This window comes from Heloderma suspectum, chromosome 7, assembly GCF_057233095.1.
Source record: "Heloderma suspectum isolate Gila_16-S chromosome 7, 16-S_ref, whole genome shotgun sequence".
NCBI lineage: Eukaryota > Metazoa > Chordata > Lepidosauria > Squamata > Helodermatidae > Heloderma > Heloderma suspectum.
Genome location: NC_139464.1, coordinates 93,058,538 through 93,076,203, shown reverse-complemented (window position 1 = coordinate 93,076,203; position 17,666 = coordinate 93,058,538). Strand labels below are relative to the sequence as shown.

Genomic DNA, 17,666 nt, shown 5'->3' with positions numbered 1-17,666 from the left:
TAATGCACAAGCGGTTTCACAATGGGTTGTGCAACAGGTTGTGCAAGTATAATACACAACCGGTTGCACAACCATGCTTGCGCAAATACAACTTTAGTTGGATTCCCCTCTTGCACACAGTTCAGAACCTGGTTTCTGCTAGTGTAACATAATTTGCACTACACAGCTAGACACTGCCCTATATATAAAATAATTTTAGAACAGCTTAATTTCCACGTCTATCCCAATTGCAATTTTACTATGGTGTCAAGATGTTCAGTTAGAATTTTCTGTTCAGTAGCACAGAACAGGCTTCGTGTACAGAAGATCTCAAGTTCAATCTCTGGAATCTCCAAATAGGCATGGGAAACTCTGGAGACCTTCTGCCAGTTAGTGCAAAGCCTAGACAAGACCGACCTAGATGACCCAGTGGTTAAAAGCAGTTTCCTATGTTCCTATATTTCTGAAGAAAAGCTATGACAGTTCAACAGAGTAAAAAACAGCTGCAATGTAAAGATATAAAAATACAGTAATAGATTTAAAACAATAAAAACTGAAGAACTTAAAATGCCTGGGAGAATGAAAAGCTCTTTACCAGGCGTGAAAAAGACCACAATGCATGCACCACACGAACCTCCCTGGGGAAAGGTTGATCGATTAAACTGAACAGAAGATGCAGCTAGTAAAAAACGGCACCCACCACATTCATGGCAGTTGTATTTGGTAGAAACAGAAGGTACAAACAGAACTGTTTGCCACAGCATCCTGAACAGTTTAAATTTCCAGTGTGGCTTTCAGTACCAAACAAAAACTTTGTGCTCTTCCAACACCAAACAGCTAAAGGTACAAAAAAGGAACCAAAATTCATAATCCAATGATTTATAAGGACTTTTTTTGCAATTGGAGGGGCTGCATTAAGGAATGTTTAGAGTTAAAATACTAGAAGAAGACTATCAGCAGATAAATACGAGATGTTCCCCAGCTGTGGCTTGGCAACCACCATTATCATGCAAATTATATACAAGCTATAGGGACAAAATATGCAAATTAGTTTCCACCCTGCTGCTCATTATATGTTTACATTGTAGTAATTTGCGATGAAGAATTTTTCCAGTTCTGACACAAATGCTTCCAAGAAATTATTCAGCACCCGTGACATTGTGAAAAGAATTAACTTGCATAATATGATAAACCCCTCTTAGCTGTAGCTTGCAATACTTACTTTCCCTCTGTTACACACCAGCCACAGTAAGGATCCCGGGACTGAATACAGAGATTACAGGTTGAGTAACTAGCACATTCTTGGACAGGCAAGCGAAATACCTAGGAACAAAAAGTAACATAAATAAGTAAAATATGAGAGACTTTTAATCAGAAATAATGGAAAACTGTTTTGGTCACTTACAGATAACAGGCAGTATCCAATACTGCCACTGCACTCCCGCTTGATCTATTGAGCAAGTGGGACTCACCACTCACATAATACGGAGCTAGCAGTTCTAAAATGAACCCCAGAAATGAACAGAAATCTTTGTTTCTGAATCTGGACAAGGCAGTGGAACCTCCTTCTACATGCTCCACTCACCTGCCCCATTCTGGAAACTAGGCTATCGACTTGTGTCAGGTTGACTTTAGAACCGCTAGCTCCCCATTGTGCAAATGGGGCATCCCACTGGTGCACGGGCAGGCCTGGATACTGCCCATTATCTCTATAACTGATATACCGCAGTAAATAATTTGTACTATACTCTCCATGAATAATTCAGCCAAAACAGGAACAGAAAAAATATTTCTCCTCAAGCAGATCCACCGCATGCTCTCCATCCAGTACAGATGGATGCAGGTCATGTGTTGGGTTGGTCCAGCACACACCCAATGAAGATGTAATGTATGGATTTGTTTGCATAATAAATACCTGAGGTATACAAAAAGTCACATTTATGAACAAAGTACATGATGTGAATGAAGATTAGGGATCACCTCTTCCAGTGTTCCCAGTTTTAATTAAACACAGCTGCAAGTGGTCTCCGATTTTCATTTTAGCAGTGACACTTGGAGGGGCTATGCATTAACACTTTCCTGCACTGTTTGTTTGATATAAAGTCTCTTACCCCAAAGCTGTAATTTGCCTTGTTGGAAAAACGTACAGGTACCTGTATACTTTTCACTAAAAATATAATAATCAGGAAATAAAATTATGTGCCTCATGTATCTCATGTGGTTCATTTATCGCATTGTTGCACTCTAATCTATGACTCAAATATTCTCTTTATGATGCAAGATTTTGGACAGTTACTGTGTATTGTGGCATCAGGTGAAAACACTTCTTTTTTATTAGATGATTGGGCTTATGTTTTACAATGAGTTAGTTGACAGTGGTGTATATGAAATGTTTCATACTGACTGGTTGCTGTGCAACTGTATTGGTTTTATACTGATACATGGCATATTCTGACTCACCCTGGGATCGTTTTGTGATGAAGGATGGGATACACATTTTATAAATAAAAAAAATAACAGACACTGCAGGCTGGGCATTTTCACAGATATAGCTTTGAATATTGGCACATTTTACATCTCAGTACTACTAGTAGGGGCTTAATATTTACTATGATGTCATGTTTGCATATTCTTCAAGGAATAGTATTTCTACCCATACTAGTCAGTTTATCTAGAACCAAAGAAATATCCAAAAGAGTACATCCAAAACATGCTACACATTAATTTATTTACAATGCTTTTATACCATTTAATATATTAAAATCCCATGTTAAAATCATGCTGAAATTCAGATACCACATATGGTCTGTAATCCTAAACACACTTACCTGGAAGTTTAATAGGATTTATTTCTAAGTGAATGTGTTTAGAATTGGAATGTCCTATTTTGTAAGTATTGGCACTGTTAAATTCCTGTAATATCCTTCTCCGACCATAAAGATGGCTCTCAGTCATACCACGAAAGCGTTTCATAATCCTGGCTCTCAGAACCAAGTCATTAGAGAATGCATAACTCGCTACAAATTGTATCTGAATTTACTGATTAAACAATCTCTCAAAGAAACCTTTTCCAGTTTAGATTATACTAAACATGTCTATTTCATAAACAAGCTCCTGTTTATTGTTAATGGTACTTCAAATTTGGGGAGAAGGAGAAGTAGGGAGGGAACCTGAGCCACAAAACAAGCAGGAATAAAGACAACTGTGTTCTATTATCAAAAGGGAATAATATTAAGTTGGAGAGCGACCACATCTGCTTAACAATCACACCACTTTGGGGATATAGCCCACCCATTGCTGGCATGTGGCCCCGGCTGTCCTTGCCTGGAGCCAATTTGGTCCTCGGGTCAAAAAAGACTCCCCACCCCTGTTCTAATGGCATCTGCCACCTACAGCTGAGCAACTGGAATGAATATCTCCAAAATTATTGGTCACAGACCATGCAGTTCAGTGGATAACTGCATATTGGACTAAGGTCAAACCAAGTATTACACTGGAAGATCTATGACTGATATCTTCTAGAGCTTTTTTGGCTTTTGATTTTAATAAAATGCAGCTATCTGCAAATTCTGTTTGTGGAACCAGAAAAGGGATGGTACTGTTAAACCATTTTCCTGATCTACATCAGGGAAGCTGCTATTTTGTTCCATTGACATTAAAAAAAAAAAATAGAGATACCTCTATCATGGCCGTATTTTCGCCCCTGTGGAGGTCTTGGTAAGGTTCCTCTTTCCCCAAATTCTTGACTATCTTTTCTACACCAAGAATAATCTACTTTTCTATCTCTTTTCTATTGGCAATCTATACCGCAGAGCAAGATCTATCCTGTCCTAGCATCAACTGTGTAGACTGATTAACGTCCGTTGTTTGATGTGGCAAAAATCGACCTCCCCACTCAAGGGACTATATTGGTATGTTTCTGTAATTCTCACTTAGCATCAGAGCAGTAAGTTGATTGCTCATTAAATTATCCTGCCCTAAAGGCACAATCCTATGGCCGCTAGCCTGTGCTCCCAAGTCGGTTCCCTAAGAACTGACTTCCACCCCCTCTCACACTGCCTCATAGGCAGCACAGAATGGCCCCATGCTCCGTGGTCGGAAGATGAGTGCGGAGCGTCGAAAACATTCCTGGGGGCGTGCCGGGGAGGGCGGAAGTGCCGTTCCAATGCTTCCTATATGTTGGCTGCGGTCTGACCCCCGCTCCACCTTCCATGGCTAGACAGCCAAAATCGGCTGTTTAGCCACGAATGCAGGGTGGCTGAAGCATGGAGGGGCAATCCCCTCCATGCTTCTCCTGCCCCGCATTGGATAGGGGGTCACCTCCGAGTTCGGAGGCGGCCACCTATCCCAATAGGATTGCGCCCTCCGAAACTTAACTTCAAATTTGACATATTTACCACTTCATTAATATTACCAAACATTTTGTACCTTGTTTGCAGTCATCACATACAAGTTGTCATGGTAAACATCAAGGACAAGATCCCCCTTGATAGGCTTGTTTTTTTCAATAAGAATGCTACCATACTCCTTTGAGGGATTAGACAAAGTCACCTGAAATACAGATTGACTGTGTTATTTTAGCTATTTCATTTAAAGAAGAATAAACATTTAGACTTATGAAATTTTTGAGATAAGAATTAAGAAATAATTTTTGAGTTACAACAAGGAGGACTTGTCTTTCAAATGCCAGTGGCCATTCAAAATTTTACCATATTCAGGCCAAAGTGTCAGTTTCTATTTGGCGAGCATTCCTTGCCATTTTCTTTCATGTGTTATGATAGAAATATAGTCCAGATGTCAAAATTACAAGATAAATCAAAAATTAATCTGCAATCTAATTTCTGATCCTTTTTCTTGATTACAGATATCCAAAAGCCTCAAAAGACCTTTGTATCAGGCTGGAGACTGTCTGGGATGGCTCACATATAATACTAAAGCATGGTTTAGCATTACATGCACAACATGAGCTTGAATGAACTCAAGTGAAATGACTGGTTCACGCCCCCTTCCCCCATGGACGTGGAAAGAGGACTTCAGCAGAGTTTAGTTCACTTTCTCCAAATCCTGGCTTGTCATTAAATTGTGGTTTAAAATGAACTCTGTTTAGTTAAACAAGACAGCTTCACAACCCATGGTTTGAACTTGGCTTGTTCAAAAACTGATCAGAGTTTGTTTTAAACTATGATCTCTGGTTCATATGTAACAACCAGGTAGAATTTTGGAGACAATGAAACTGAAGTCTGCTGAAGTCCTCCTCTGAGGTGCATGGGAGGATAGGGAGAAGGAGCGTGTGAGCCCAACACTTAAATTAGGCTCGTTCAAGCTTAAGCATGTATGCTAAAATATAGGTTAGTGTTATGTGCAAACCAGCCCTCTAGGTTCTTTTAGGTAGTTTTGCTTGGTGAAGATACTGAGTCAGCTTAGCCATTAGGTCTGAACTTTGGGCTCATGTGCTCCTTCCTCCTTCTACACACTCCAGTTCCCTTCCTGACTGCGTTATCCATGACAAGTCAAAGTTTGCTGTTATAAGCAAACTGTGGTTTGCACAATTTTCTTTGCTTTCAAACCAGAATTGGAAACATAATTTGAAATGGGTTTCCAACTCTCATTTGTAGGCCAAATATAGTTTTCACAAAATACAGTTTGCCCATTTTGGACATAACAGTGAACAACACTTTGCCAAAAATCTGAGGGAGAACAAGAACCTGTGGCTTAGAGTTGATGGCTGAAAGCAATATGGCCACAATGACTGCACTGGCTCATATAGTTTTCAATTTCCAAATCATGGTTTGGAGATGGAAAAAGTTATATCTGCTCTGCACCTTTGTTGATTTATCAGGTTTTTGTAGAAGAAGGGAGAAGAAAGATGTATCAACATGAGGGAGGATTCTTACATGGTGTAAGATTTAGAATTATTTATACTTTGAATAAATGAAGACCTTCGTTGCCCTAACTATACTAAACACAAATTGCAATAAACTGGAAGCAGGATAGGTTTCTTCCAAGCTATTGGACTAACATTCATTCAAATTTAAATGACATGGACAAGTATAACGTTCAAGTCTTTGAGAAGGTCATCTTTGAAGGTTGAGTTTCTGTTGATTTTGGACTGAAGGAAGGATTACGACTGTTCACAAATTGTGACTTTATAATCTTCAGGTATGGTTAGGATTTTTATGCTTACTTTTAATATTTTGGCTTATATGTCATTGTCACAATACATTTAAAATAATTATTTGAAATCTTGCCAGATATTCTTGATTGAAATGCTGTTTGGTTAAAAGTCTAGTGACGTCTTGGTTAACCTTATGTCTATAGTTGATTCATGATGACCATAACTATTTATAGTCGAACCCCCCACCCCCGCAAACACACACTATTTTAAAATTAAAACATCTGAAATTACCTTCAGGATTCTGCCATCTGATGTTCCAACAAATACTACTGTGTTCTCATTCTCCATTGTAAAGGTAACTGCAGTTAAATTTATACCTTCCTTTTTGAATAGTGGTTCTGCAGAAATTCCCTCTTTGCTTCCCAAAGGATATGGTAAATGTTCAGAACCACAAGGAAAAGTTCTACTTGAATTCTAAGAAATGAAGCAAGAAAAAGAAACAGCTCATTTCAACTTCAAACTCTGAAGCTAGGATTAAGCTGAAATTATTCACAACTTCTCAATTTTGAGCAACTTTGGCACCACAAAACTTTGACCGTGTTTTGAATGACACGCTTTTATGGGATGTTCATGTTGTTCCCTACAAAGCATACACTATGGGCACTGCCATCTTGGATCACTTTGGTCTATGCATCCAAATCAGAAACAGAGGGCACACTGCCATAGTGTGGCACTCTTAAGAAGCTACTTGAATGTTTCCCCAGAAGTCCTTACTCAGTGAAACTGCTGCTGACACGCTGTTGCTAAAGCAAGCAGCTTTTCTGTCTGTAAAAACCTGCTTACATCAGTGACAGCAGCCAGAGTGCCTCTGAAGTGTGGAAACCATGATGATAATTCAAGTTTCTTCCTGGAAGGATGGTTGCAAATTCACCCCCAGATATGCACATTTTCTGTGGGCTGGGTATTTTGAAGACAACCAAATTCAGGCCCAAAGTGCTATATCTATTGAGGAGCTGTTTATCTATGCAAGTGGCTGCAATAAGTTACCAGGAGACTCCTCTGTACATCTCCGCAGGGCATCTATGTCTGTTGCTTGGATGGAAGGGAGCCTTTTGGGAATGCCCTTGCTTGTGCTGGCTGTAACAGGAGGATCTCCCATGCTTCAATGGAGGCATTGTGGAGGTCTGATAAGCCTCCACGAGGAAGTTGAAATCAGCGGCACACTGACTGCTAAAGACAGGTGGTCACTGTGTGCTAGTGAACCCAACCTTGTTTTAGCCTCCCCAAAACTAGTGACTTCATTCCCCCCCCCCTATTCAATGTATAAAATCAATTTATTTCCTTCATAATTTGCCTTATGTATGTTGGGTCTCTGATCACCATGACAACTGCTATCCAAATACTTTTAAAAAATCAAAAGAGGTAACAAATGAGTATTGACTAGAGAAAGGACCAAACAATTAAACATCTGACGCTCTGATCTAGTCTATTCAATTCACATAGTAAACAAGGGCTTAGCATTCTGGACTGGAGAATTTTTATCAATATTGAAGTGACTGACTTGCATGGGAGCTTTGTGTTTGCAATAGAGCTCCTGAAAGAGCTTTAGATCTCACTGCGGTTTTAAACACTGTAGGAGTTTTTTTAAAGAAGTCTAACATGAATTTACTTCAGTCTGCAATTATAAATCACATGAAATTTGGCATTTGTCTTAAGTGTAAAAGAATAACCATGAATTACTGACTTCTAATATCATGGTATCTACCTATTTACTTCTAATATCATGGTATCTACCGATTGGGAGCATGGTTGAGTACAGAGAGTATTTGGTAACTATCTGTAGGATTCAGGAATGCAAATAATTGGGTATTAGGCAATATTTTATTCATACTTTTAAAAAAGTCATAAAGTTGGCTTGATTTCAGATGCAAGGTATCTGGCCATAAGAGTTACCGTAAGTTTGTCATAATTTCTCTGACAACTTAATATTACTCTATCCACATTATTCCCCCTAAGAATTAGAAAAATTCAGTTTCCAAACTTATCTTTCCATTTTAGGTTTTTCAAAAGGATTAGAAACAAGATTGATAGCAAATGACTTTTTTAAAGAGAGAAAGCCAAGTCTGTCCTTCCAAACTCTCATCCATTTTATTGAAATCAAGGCCTGTTCAGGGGGTCTGTAATGCAAAACCCTAACCTTGGTTTCTGCTACAAATGATAGAAATGAAAAAAAAAATGGACATGATCCAGCCAAAGCAAAGCACATATAAACTGGACTGTTTTTAATGGGGGACATTCAAGCACATGCTTAAATCTGTCCTCTTTGGGTGGATTGTGTCCATTTTAAATACCTCAATGAACAAGTTCATACTTTACTTTTGAAAGATAAAAATGAAACATTTTGCAAGTTGAGGGATTAATCTTAATATATATAATTGTAATATAATATTGCCAGAGACAGGGAGGTGGGGATTGTAAATGTTATGCAGAAACAACTTTGGAGCCAAAAAAGGACTCATGACCTGTGCTGAAGTATTTCAACTCTCAGCCAGACTGAAGATGAGTCTACAAAACATTAGGTTACTGGTCAATCTTTCTGTAGCATCTTAAACAAAAGTTTTCATATTACCTGTGGAGATGGAGCAGCACATGGAGGACCTTCTGTTCTAAATGGTTTGTAAAATACACCTCGTTCATCCTTCTTGTAGCATTTGTCCCTGTTTTCTTCAATTTTTGTATTGATCTCCTGTAAGGAAAACACACACATGGCAGATTCCAAGGAGTCTTTTTCCATCCTCCTGAAAAGTCCAATGACCATTTTGTCCTGTTCTTGTCCTGGTGATGTCACATTATCTTTTGGTTTCTGCCCAGGTACAGCGACATAGACTGCATTACTTTGGTTGTAAGGGCCACTATCATCTTTACATTCCAAGTCCATTTCAAAGTAGGAATGATAAAATTCATCTTCCTTGCAGAGTCGTCCAATTAGTGTCCGATTTACAGTGAACATCCTCTCATTCTGATTAAAAATAAAATATACAAATTGTTTGTCTTCAAAGACATAAAGAAACTGTTGGAAGCTTGCAGAAGGATATGTTGATTTAATAGCAGTAGGATCTGCATAAAGTTCAAAAATCTCTCTCCCATCCTTATTAAAAAGCTGTCGAGTGCTGATTATTATCCCGTTGTCATTATGCCCATTTCCCTTTCCCACAAACATCATTCGACCTTTGGACAAAGAGGTTATTAGGCCCACTGTGGTTACATTCTCATCGTTACTTGCAACGAATGATTTCTCTCCACTGCCATTCTCATAGTAAGTTCTGTTTGAAATGTTCTCAAGCTCTCTTATGGAACAGATTCCCCTGAACAGGCTCCCACAAACTACGATTTTTTTCTCCTGTGTGTCCAGCAAGAGTATCTTGTTGAAATTGTCAGTCATTTTTGCATCAGTACACTGGCTTTCATCAATGGGAGGAGTGCACTTTTTGTTATCCAAATGTGGCCCAGTTGATACTTCATCCATCGGCTGACGGAGTTTCAAATTTTTTTGAAGTTGATGCAGGGCATTTACTGCTCCTAAATAGACTGTCTCCGTTTCATAGTTCACCACCATGTGGCTCAGTTCTGTCTTACTCAGGTATGAATCCCATTTCTTAGGCCTCAGTGCACAAGTAACACAGTAGTAGCTCAGAATGCTCAGTGTCCAAATCCATACAGCCATTTCTGTGCAATACCTGAGAGATAAAAATAGAAAAGATATTACATATAGCTAAAATGAAATAAATATCTTTTGGAGATGTCATTTTTTAAAAGAGAGTTAGCTTAAGCAGAGGCTGTCTCAACACTGAAAGTACTGAAGGTTTCAACTGGAAGCCATGCCAAGGGCAATTTATTGATGTCTTGACCCAATACATGATCAGGCTTTCCAAATGATGTGGCTGAAAAGGTGACTACTTTTCACCAATTTGGTCCTGTGTTTAGACTTTCCTTACCAGCCGAGATTGTTGGCTCGGAACTGAGAGGCAGACCAAGCAACAAGGACCAGAAAGAAGGAGTACAGAACCAGATAAGGATAGGGGCAGGAAGAAGACATTACTTTCTTACTACAGAGCTTTTTTAAGCATCTCCAAATAAAAGGATGCCCATTAATTAACTCATTTACAGATTTATAACCTGTCCTCCTAATGCAAATGCATTGTTCATGGGAGAATACAGCACAGTCATGTTTGATAATTTAAAGAGCAAGTTTGCCTTATTTCTATATACGTCAATAAGATTCTAGGAGCGTTGTGAAAGCTTGACAAAGTTAATTTTAACCAAAACCTGAAATTAAAAAATACAAGACAGTTTTTTCCAGGTTAAACTTCCCTATTCATATTTTCTTTATGTATTTTTACATATTTTATCATTGTATTCATGTTATTAACATGCATAGAATAAAATAAATACAGAGTATCTCTTGAATAAACCTAGGCCTATCTGCTACACTTTGGAATTGCTGCACTTGGAATAGGAACCTTTTCTTATAGAAGAAGCTGTCAACATTAGTACTATTGAGCCTCTCTACCCAATATGAAAAAAATATGGGTCTGTCATAGAAAAGGGCAGGCCTGCATCCAGGTCTTCCTCTCTAATATGTAGTAAAACTTATTCTATGTCCTGATGACATTACTTTGTGCATTTTCCCACTAGTGGCAGCCAATTATGTGGAGAAATTTGGGAACACATTATATGAATTGAAAACTTGACACAGGGCTGCCATTTTTGGCAGCAGCTCTGTGTTTCTTGGACAGCAATCCTATGGTCCCTGGATGAGCATCCCAGGGACCATAGGATGGCTCAGAATATCCCTTCTCAGATCTGAGATAGTGATCTGACCTTGAATTGGGGAGCTGGAGATCTGCCCCCCCCTTGCACCTGGTGGAGAGAGAACAGTGCCAACTGCCAATCTGGGGCTGGAAAATCAACCTTGGAGATGGGAAAATGGGGGTGTTCCAGTGGGTGGGGAGGAGACTGGAGAGGCCAGGGTATGATTTTCCTAAGCCTCTTCCAGCCTTCCCCCCCACCCCCGAGGTGCCTTCATTAGATGGTCTGAAAAAGCCCAACTAGCGAAAATCTTGAAGATCAGAGGCTGAGGAGGCAAAGATTGCTTCTGCCATTCCTCCTACCCTGCTGGCTTCAGCCCAGCAGGGCACAGGAACCTTAGAAACCTTTGAGTTTGGGGGCTTCCAAGCAGTGAGGACACAGTCCATATAGCTGCGCCCTTACAAACTATAGTTCTAACACTGGCATCATGCACTGCATGTCGCTACTTGGCTTCCTGATTCTTTCATATCAAGACACAAGTTGAAGAGCTAGCAACTCCGTGCATCTCTCTTCAGAGGCTCAGCTTAGTTTTGGGGTAATCACTGAAAGACAAAAAAGTGGGAAACACTGTCTAATGAAGAGAAAGCGCACAATGAATTCTGGAAAAATCTGGATTCAGTTTATCCAGTTGCTAACTGCAGAGGGAACTTGAGAAAATATGAGCGTCCCACTCTTCAGGTGTTAAAATAGAAAGTTTGTAAATATCTGTTTTCTTGGAAGATTAAATTGCATCGATTAACACCATTTCTTTTTAGGAAAGATGCTTTGAGGAATTCCCTCATGAAAGGCTAATGCTTTCACAGCTATTTAATGAATTCCTAAAAGAAATAGAATGAATGTGGTGTAAAAGTTTAAGTTTTTTCAGTCTTTTCTTCTAAGAATTAGGGTCGAACTAGACATGATGGTTGCAGATATGTACTGAAAAACAGAAGAGCCACATAGGTGAGGGGAGCTGATCTCTTCCCATGTCTTGCCCTCCCTGAAGCCCATCTCCACACCTTCTTTTCTCTCAGACACTTGTGGCCCTCCACATGTTTTAGCCTTCAGCTCCCATGGTCCCTCATCACTGACTATGCTGGCTAGGGCTGATGGGAGTTGTAGGCTAAAACATATGGAAGGCCACAAATTGCCCTTGCTTGCTTTAGAGGTCCACACATTATTTAGACCAGCACCATTGGTTCAGTTTTACAATAAGTCTAATTTATGAAACTTACAAAACGTAAAAATAACATCCTCTGCTACCAAGAGGAACTGAAGAATTGTATAACTTCAAGCCTTGTTGACTGAAGAAAATATTGATTACAATTAATGTCATTAAAAAATACACACATTAGCAACCCAGGTCTTTTGGCAGATCCTCTCACCAGTTCTACTGTTTTGATGCCTGTTTCCAATGTCTTTCCCCATCAATAATTACTTGGGACCCAGCTGTTGTTACTCTTTTCTTTTCTTTTTTTACTAGCACTCATAGTCAACAAAAGGGTGGGAAAAGCAGTACTGGGGTACAATCTTAAAAATGATAGAATGATCTCAGTACGAATCCAAGGCAAACCATTCAACATCACAGTAATTCAAGTCTATGCCCCAACCACTGAGGCCGAAGAAGCTGAGGTTGATCGGTTCTATGAAGACCTACAACACCTTCTAGAACTAACACCAAAAAAAGATGTCCTCTTCATCATAGGGGATTGGAATGCTAAAGTAGGAAGTCAAGAAATCCCCAGGATAACAGGCAAGCATGGCCTTGGTGTACAAAATGAAGCAGGACAAAAGCTAATAGAGTTTTGCCAAGAGAACATGCTGATCATAGCAAACACTCTTTTCCAACAGCACAAGAGGCGACTCTACACATGGACGTCACCAGATGGTCAATATCAAAATCAGATTGATTATGTCCTTTGCAGCCAAAGATGGAGAAGCTCCATACAGTCAGTAAAAACAAGACCTGGAGCTGACTGTGGCTCAGATCATGAGCTGCTTCTTGCAAAATTTCGGCTTAAATTGAAGAACGTAGGGAAAACCACTAAACCTTTCAGGTATGACCTAAATCATATCCCTGATGAATATACAGTGGAGGTGAGGAATAGATTTCAGGGATTAGACCTGATAGACAGAGTGCCTGAGGAACTATGGACGGAGGTCCGTAACATTGTTCAGGAGGCAGCAACGAAATCCATCCCAAAGAAAAAGAAATGCAAGAAAGCCAAGTGGCTGTCTGATGAGGCTTTACAAGTAGCTGAGGAAAGAAGGGAAGCGAAAAGCAAAGGAGAAAGGGGAAGATATATCCAACTGAATGCAGAGTTCCAGAGAATAGCAAGGAGAGACAAGAAGGCCTTCTTAAATGAACAATGCAAAGAAATCGAGGAAAACAACAGAATGGGAAAGACTAGAGATCTCTTCAAGAAAATTGGAGATCTCAAGGGAACGTTTTGTGCAAAGACGGGCATGATAAAGGACAAAGAAGGCAGGGACCTAACAGAAGCAGAGGAGATTAAGAAGAGGTGGCAAGAATACACAGAAGAAGTATACAGGAAAGATCTGAATGTCCCTGATAGCCATGATAGTGCGGTCACTGAACTTGAGCCAGACATCCTAGAGAGTGAAGTCAAGTGGGCCTTAGGAAGCATTAGTAACAACAAAGCTAGCGGAGATGACAGTATTCCAGCTGAGCTATTTAAAATCCTAAAAGATGATGCTGTTAAAGTGCTGCATTCAATATGCCAACAAATCTGGAACACTCAACAGTGGCCACAAGACTGGAAAAGGTCAGTTTACATTCCATTTCCAAAGAAGGGCAACGCCAAAGAGTGTTCAAACTACCGCACAATTGCGCTCATTTCACATGCCAGCAAGGTGATGCTCAAAATCCTACAAGCTAGGCTTCAGCAGTATGCGAACCGAGAACTACCGGAAGTACAAGCTGGGTTTAGAAGAGGCAGAGGAACTAGAGATCAAATCGCCAACATTCGCTGCATCATGGAGAAAGCAAGAGAATTCCAGAAAAACGTCTATTTCTGCTTCATTGACTACGCTAAAGCCTTTGATTGTGTGGATCACAACAAACTGTGGCAAATTCTGAAAGTGATGGGAGTACCAGACCACCTTACCTGTCTCCTGAGAAACCTGTACGAGGGTCAAGAAGCAACAGTAAGAACCAGAGATAGAACAACCGATTGGTTCAAAATTGGGAAAGGAGTACGACAAGGCTGCATATTGTCACCCTGCTTATTTAACTTATATGCAGAGTACATCATGAGAAATGCCAGGTTGGATGAATCAGAGGTCGGAATTAAGATTGCCGGGAGAATTATCAACAACCTCCGATATGCAGATGATACCACCCTAATGGCAGAAAGCAAAGAGGATCTCAAGAGCCTCTTGTTGAGGGTGAAAGAGGAGAGTGCAAAAGCTGGTTTGAAACTCAACAATAAAAAAACGAAGATCATGTCATCTGGCCCTATCACTTCCTGGCATATAGAAGGGGAAGAAATGGAAGCAGTGACAGATCTTACTTTCTTGGGCTCCAAGATCACCGCAGACGGTGACTGTAGCCATGAAATTAAAAGACGCTTGCTCCTTGGGAGGAAAGCTATGGCAAACCTAGACAGCATAGTAAGAAGCAGAGACATCACCTTGCCGACAAAGGTCCGTCTAATCAAAGCTATGGTTTTCCCAGTAGTAATGTATGGCTGTGAGAGCTGGACTATAAGGAAGGCTTAGCGCCGAAGAATTGATGCTTTCGAACTGTGGTGCTGGAGAAGACTCTTACGAGTCCCCTGGACTGCAAGGAGGTCAAATCAGTCAATCCTAAAGGAAATCAACCCTGACTGCTCATTGGAAGGACAGATAATGAAGCTGAAGCTCCAATATTTTGGCCACCTAATGCGAAGAGAAAACTCCCAGGAAAAGACCCTGATGCTGGGAAAGACTGAAGGCAAAAGGAGAAGGGGACGGCAGAGGATGAGATGGCTAGATAGCATCATGGATGCAATGAATATGAACTTGAGCACGCTCTGGGAGAGAGCGCAGGACAGGAAGGCCTGGCGTGCTGTGGTCCATGGGGTCACGAAGAGTCGGACACGACTGAACGACTGAACAACAACAACAACATACAATCAATAAGCCCGATTAATGAACTCACAAGCAACAATGTACAGTGGGGTACATGCACCTTCAGAAGCAGCCAATACTCGATCAGCTATTAGAGAACCCTAATTCTGTATGTATACAAGTCTGGCAGATGGTGTACAGGCAGCCGTGCCCATATTAAAAACAGAAGAAACCAAACGTTAAGCAGTTGGGAGCCCTATTTTCAGAAATCTGAAGTAGCCAAATTAGAATAAGTTGGAGAGACTTGCTTGCAGGAGGATTGCAAGAACTTTAATTTAGGAATTACTGAGCAACTTTCTACAACGTTCTGGAACAGGCTACAGAAGTGACTTTTGAATTAATAATGTTGGAAATTAAAGCCTACTTTTTTCAGACAAGATCCAGGAACAGGAGAGCAAGCAGGAATCTAGTGTGCTTCTCACAGACCTTCCCTAGAAAACCCATATGCACATTGAACTCTAACAACATTTATCTATTTATTATTTAAAACATTTATATACTGCTTCACATCTAAACAGTTTCCACATCTAAATGGATATGCAAAATGATTTGCATATTCACTGCTTAGCAAGCATAATTTTGAAAGATCTTCAATAAATGTTATATTGGGACTAGCCCTGTGATGGCTGGGTAGTTTTTTTTGTTTTTTGTTTTTTTTAAGGAAGTAATACTAGCAGTCAATGTTTTAAACAGAACAAAACTGATAGTGTAATGTTGCAATGTCTCTCTATAAATTTTATGCTAATATACACAAAGGTTTATATCTAGATCTGTATTCACCTTTCATAATACAAAGGATGTCACCCCCCCCCCCTTAAAAAAAAAGGATACCAGATACCTTTTCCTAGTCTGGAGTTTTTGATGTTAAAAAAAGGGGGATTCTAGCAACATCAGCCCTACAATATACAAAAAAAGGCTCTCTCTTTTTCTTTTTTGAACAGTGGAATAACTTCAATGGCTTCCAAAGTACAGACATCCCACCCCTGGGGAAAAGAAGCAAATTATGATAAGGCTTGCATAGCACAAACTATTATTCTAAGGGAAAAAAATCAGGAAGAGACAATGTGATCCAACAGTCTCACTCCAACCATTAATCACGCAAGCATCTACAGCTGACATGATGTGGAAAGGATTTGGAAAGCTCAAAGGAAGCTCAAGCCAGACCTAAGAGCTCCAGACTGGCAAAGACAAATGCCAGGCCTCCAGAAACAACAATTTAAAACAAGAAAACATAACCTAGCAGAGCAGGAACTGCCGTGGGGGTGGATGTCAACAGCATGGCGTGCCAAAGCAAAGGATGGAACTGGAGTGGGGTGGGGGAATGAAGAGGAAGAGGATCTGGTTGTCTGTGCCAGAACAGAAGTCTAAGTTGGCAGAAAGTAAACCGCTTGGTGGTAGGTAGGCAAGAACTGCTTGATTGGCTAATGAGACCAAAAAAGTCAATATCCAATCTGCAGAAGAGTTTCAGGCAAGAGAGGGAAAATCAGGTACCTGTGCCCAGAGACCATATTGATTTTTCTAACAGCCCACTAATTCTGCTTCTTCCTGGCAGCAGTTGCTGCATTTTTATGACCAAATACATAAATGAGGGTAAGTGGCAGTGCATATAGCTTCCCTTGAGATGTTAAGCCAAGCTGCTGAAGAAGAAAAGCTATAAAGGCTCTGATTTAGAGATGGTACCTAGCAAAGAAGGCAGAGATGCCAGACATGACTATAGCCCAGCTGTATCAAGCTCCTTCTGCTCCTAGACAAAGACTTGCCCCTGCTGTTACAGACATCTGAGCAACTTTGACAATGGTCCCATCTAATTATTTCTTTGCTTATTGAAAACATTTGTTAGTTGCACTTCAAGGTGCAACGTCCATAAAATAGATTAAAAATGATAATACTAACCAGCAAACCCCCCCAAACTAAAACAACACCAAAAAATAAGTAACCAACTACAGTAAGCAGAAGAGCTGTGTTTAACACTCCTTTGAAAATCCCACAGAAAGAGGGAACTATGTACCTCAGGAGGAAGAGCTCTAGCCACACAGTTGTCCTATCATGTGCCAGATGGCACCTGAACATTTTAGGAATGCATGGAGGTATAATAGTCACCACTACTGTGTGTATGTGAGTGTGCACCTCCCCGCTTCCATTTCAACATTCTAAAGAGTTACATCATGCATGTCTGTTGTAAATGTTACCTAGCTGAAGTATAAGGTAGGACAGTAGTATTATCCCTTTATTGCAAATAAGAGATAATCATGTGGTTTTGTGAGATTGAAATCGGAGACATCTTAGCTCACTGCTTGCGCTCTCAACCACAATACCACACAGACTTTGACTAGCCACAGTTTCATTTCCTATCTCATTTCCAACCCTGATGCCATTTCAAACCTAAGAAGAAAGTGCATTGATGTACATTTAAAACCTAAAAAGTGCATGCCCTTCCTATTCCAATTTATGATCAAGATGTGATAGGGATGTGTGCACATCCCCCCAATTTCTATTATTTTTCCCACTTCAAAAAGGGCACTGTGTGTACACATGACAGGTTGTGAGTTGGTCCAAGGCCATCTTCTGAGTTTTACAGCTGAACGAGGATCTG

At 40.1% G+C, this 17,666-nt stretch overlaps 1 protein-coding gene across 3 annotated transcripts in view; it reads right to left on the bottom strand.

Moving 5' to 3' along the window:
* The window catches only part of PLXNB2 (plexin B2), a 445,494-nt gene that overhangs the window by 114,844 nt on the left and 312,984 nt on the right, over positions 1-17,666 (bottom strand). For all 3 annotated transcript variants that reach the window (XM_084810902.1, XM_084810901.1, XM_084810900.1), the window contains 4 exons: positions 8,724-9,831; positions 6,386-6,568; positions 4,408-4,530; positions 1,202-1,302 (listed from right to left, as the gene is read on the bottom strand). In XM_084810902.1, the coding sequence (XP_084667028.1) occupies positions 1,202-1,302; positions 4,408-4,530; positions 6,386-6,568; positions 8,724-9,818 (1,502 nt within the window). In that variant the 5' untranslated portion in view covers positions 9,819-9,831. The remainder of the gene's footprint in view (positions 1-1,201; positions 1,303-4,407; positions 4,531-6,385; positions 6,569-8,723; positions 9,832-17,666) is intronic.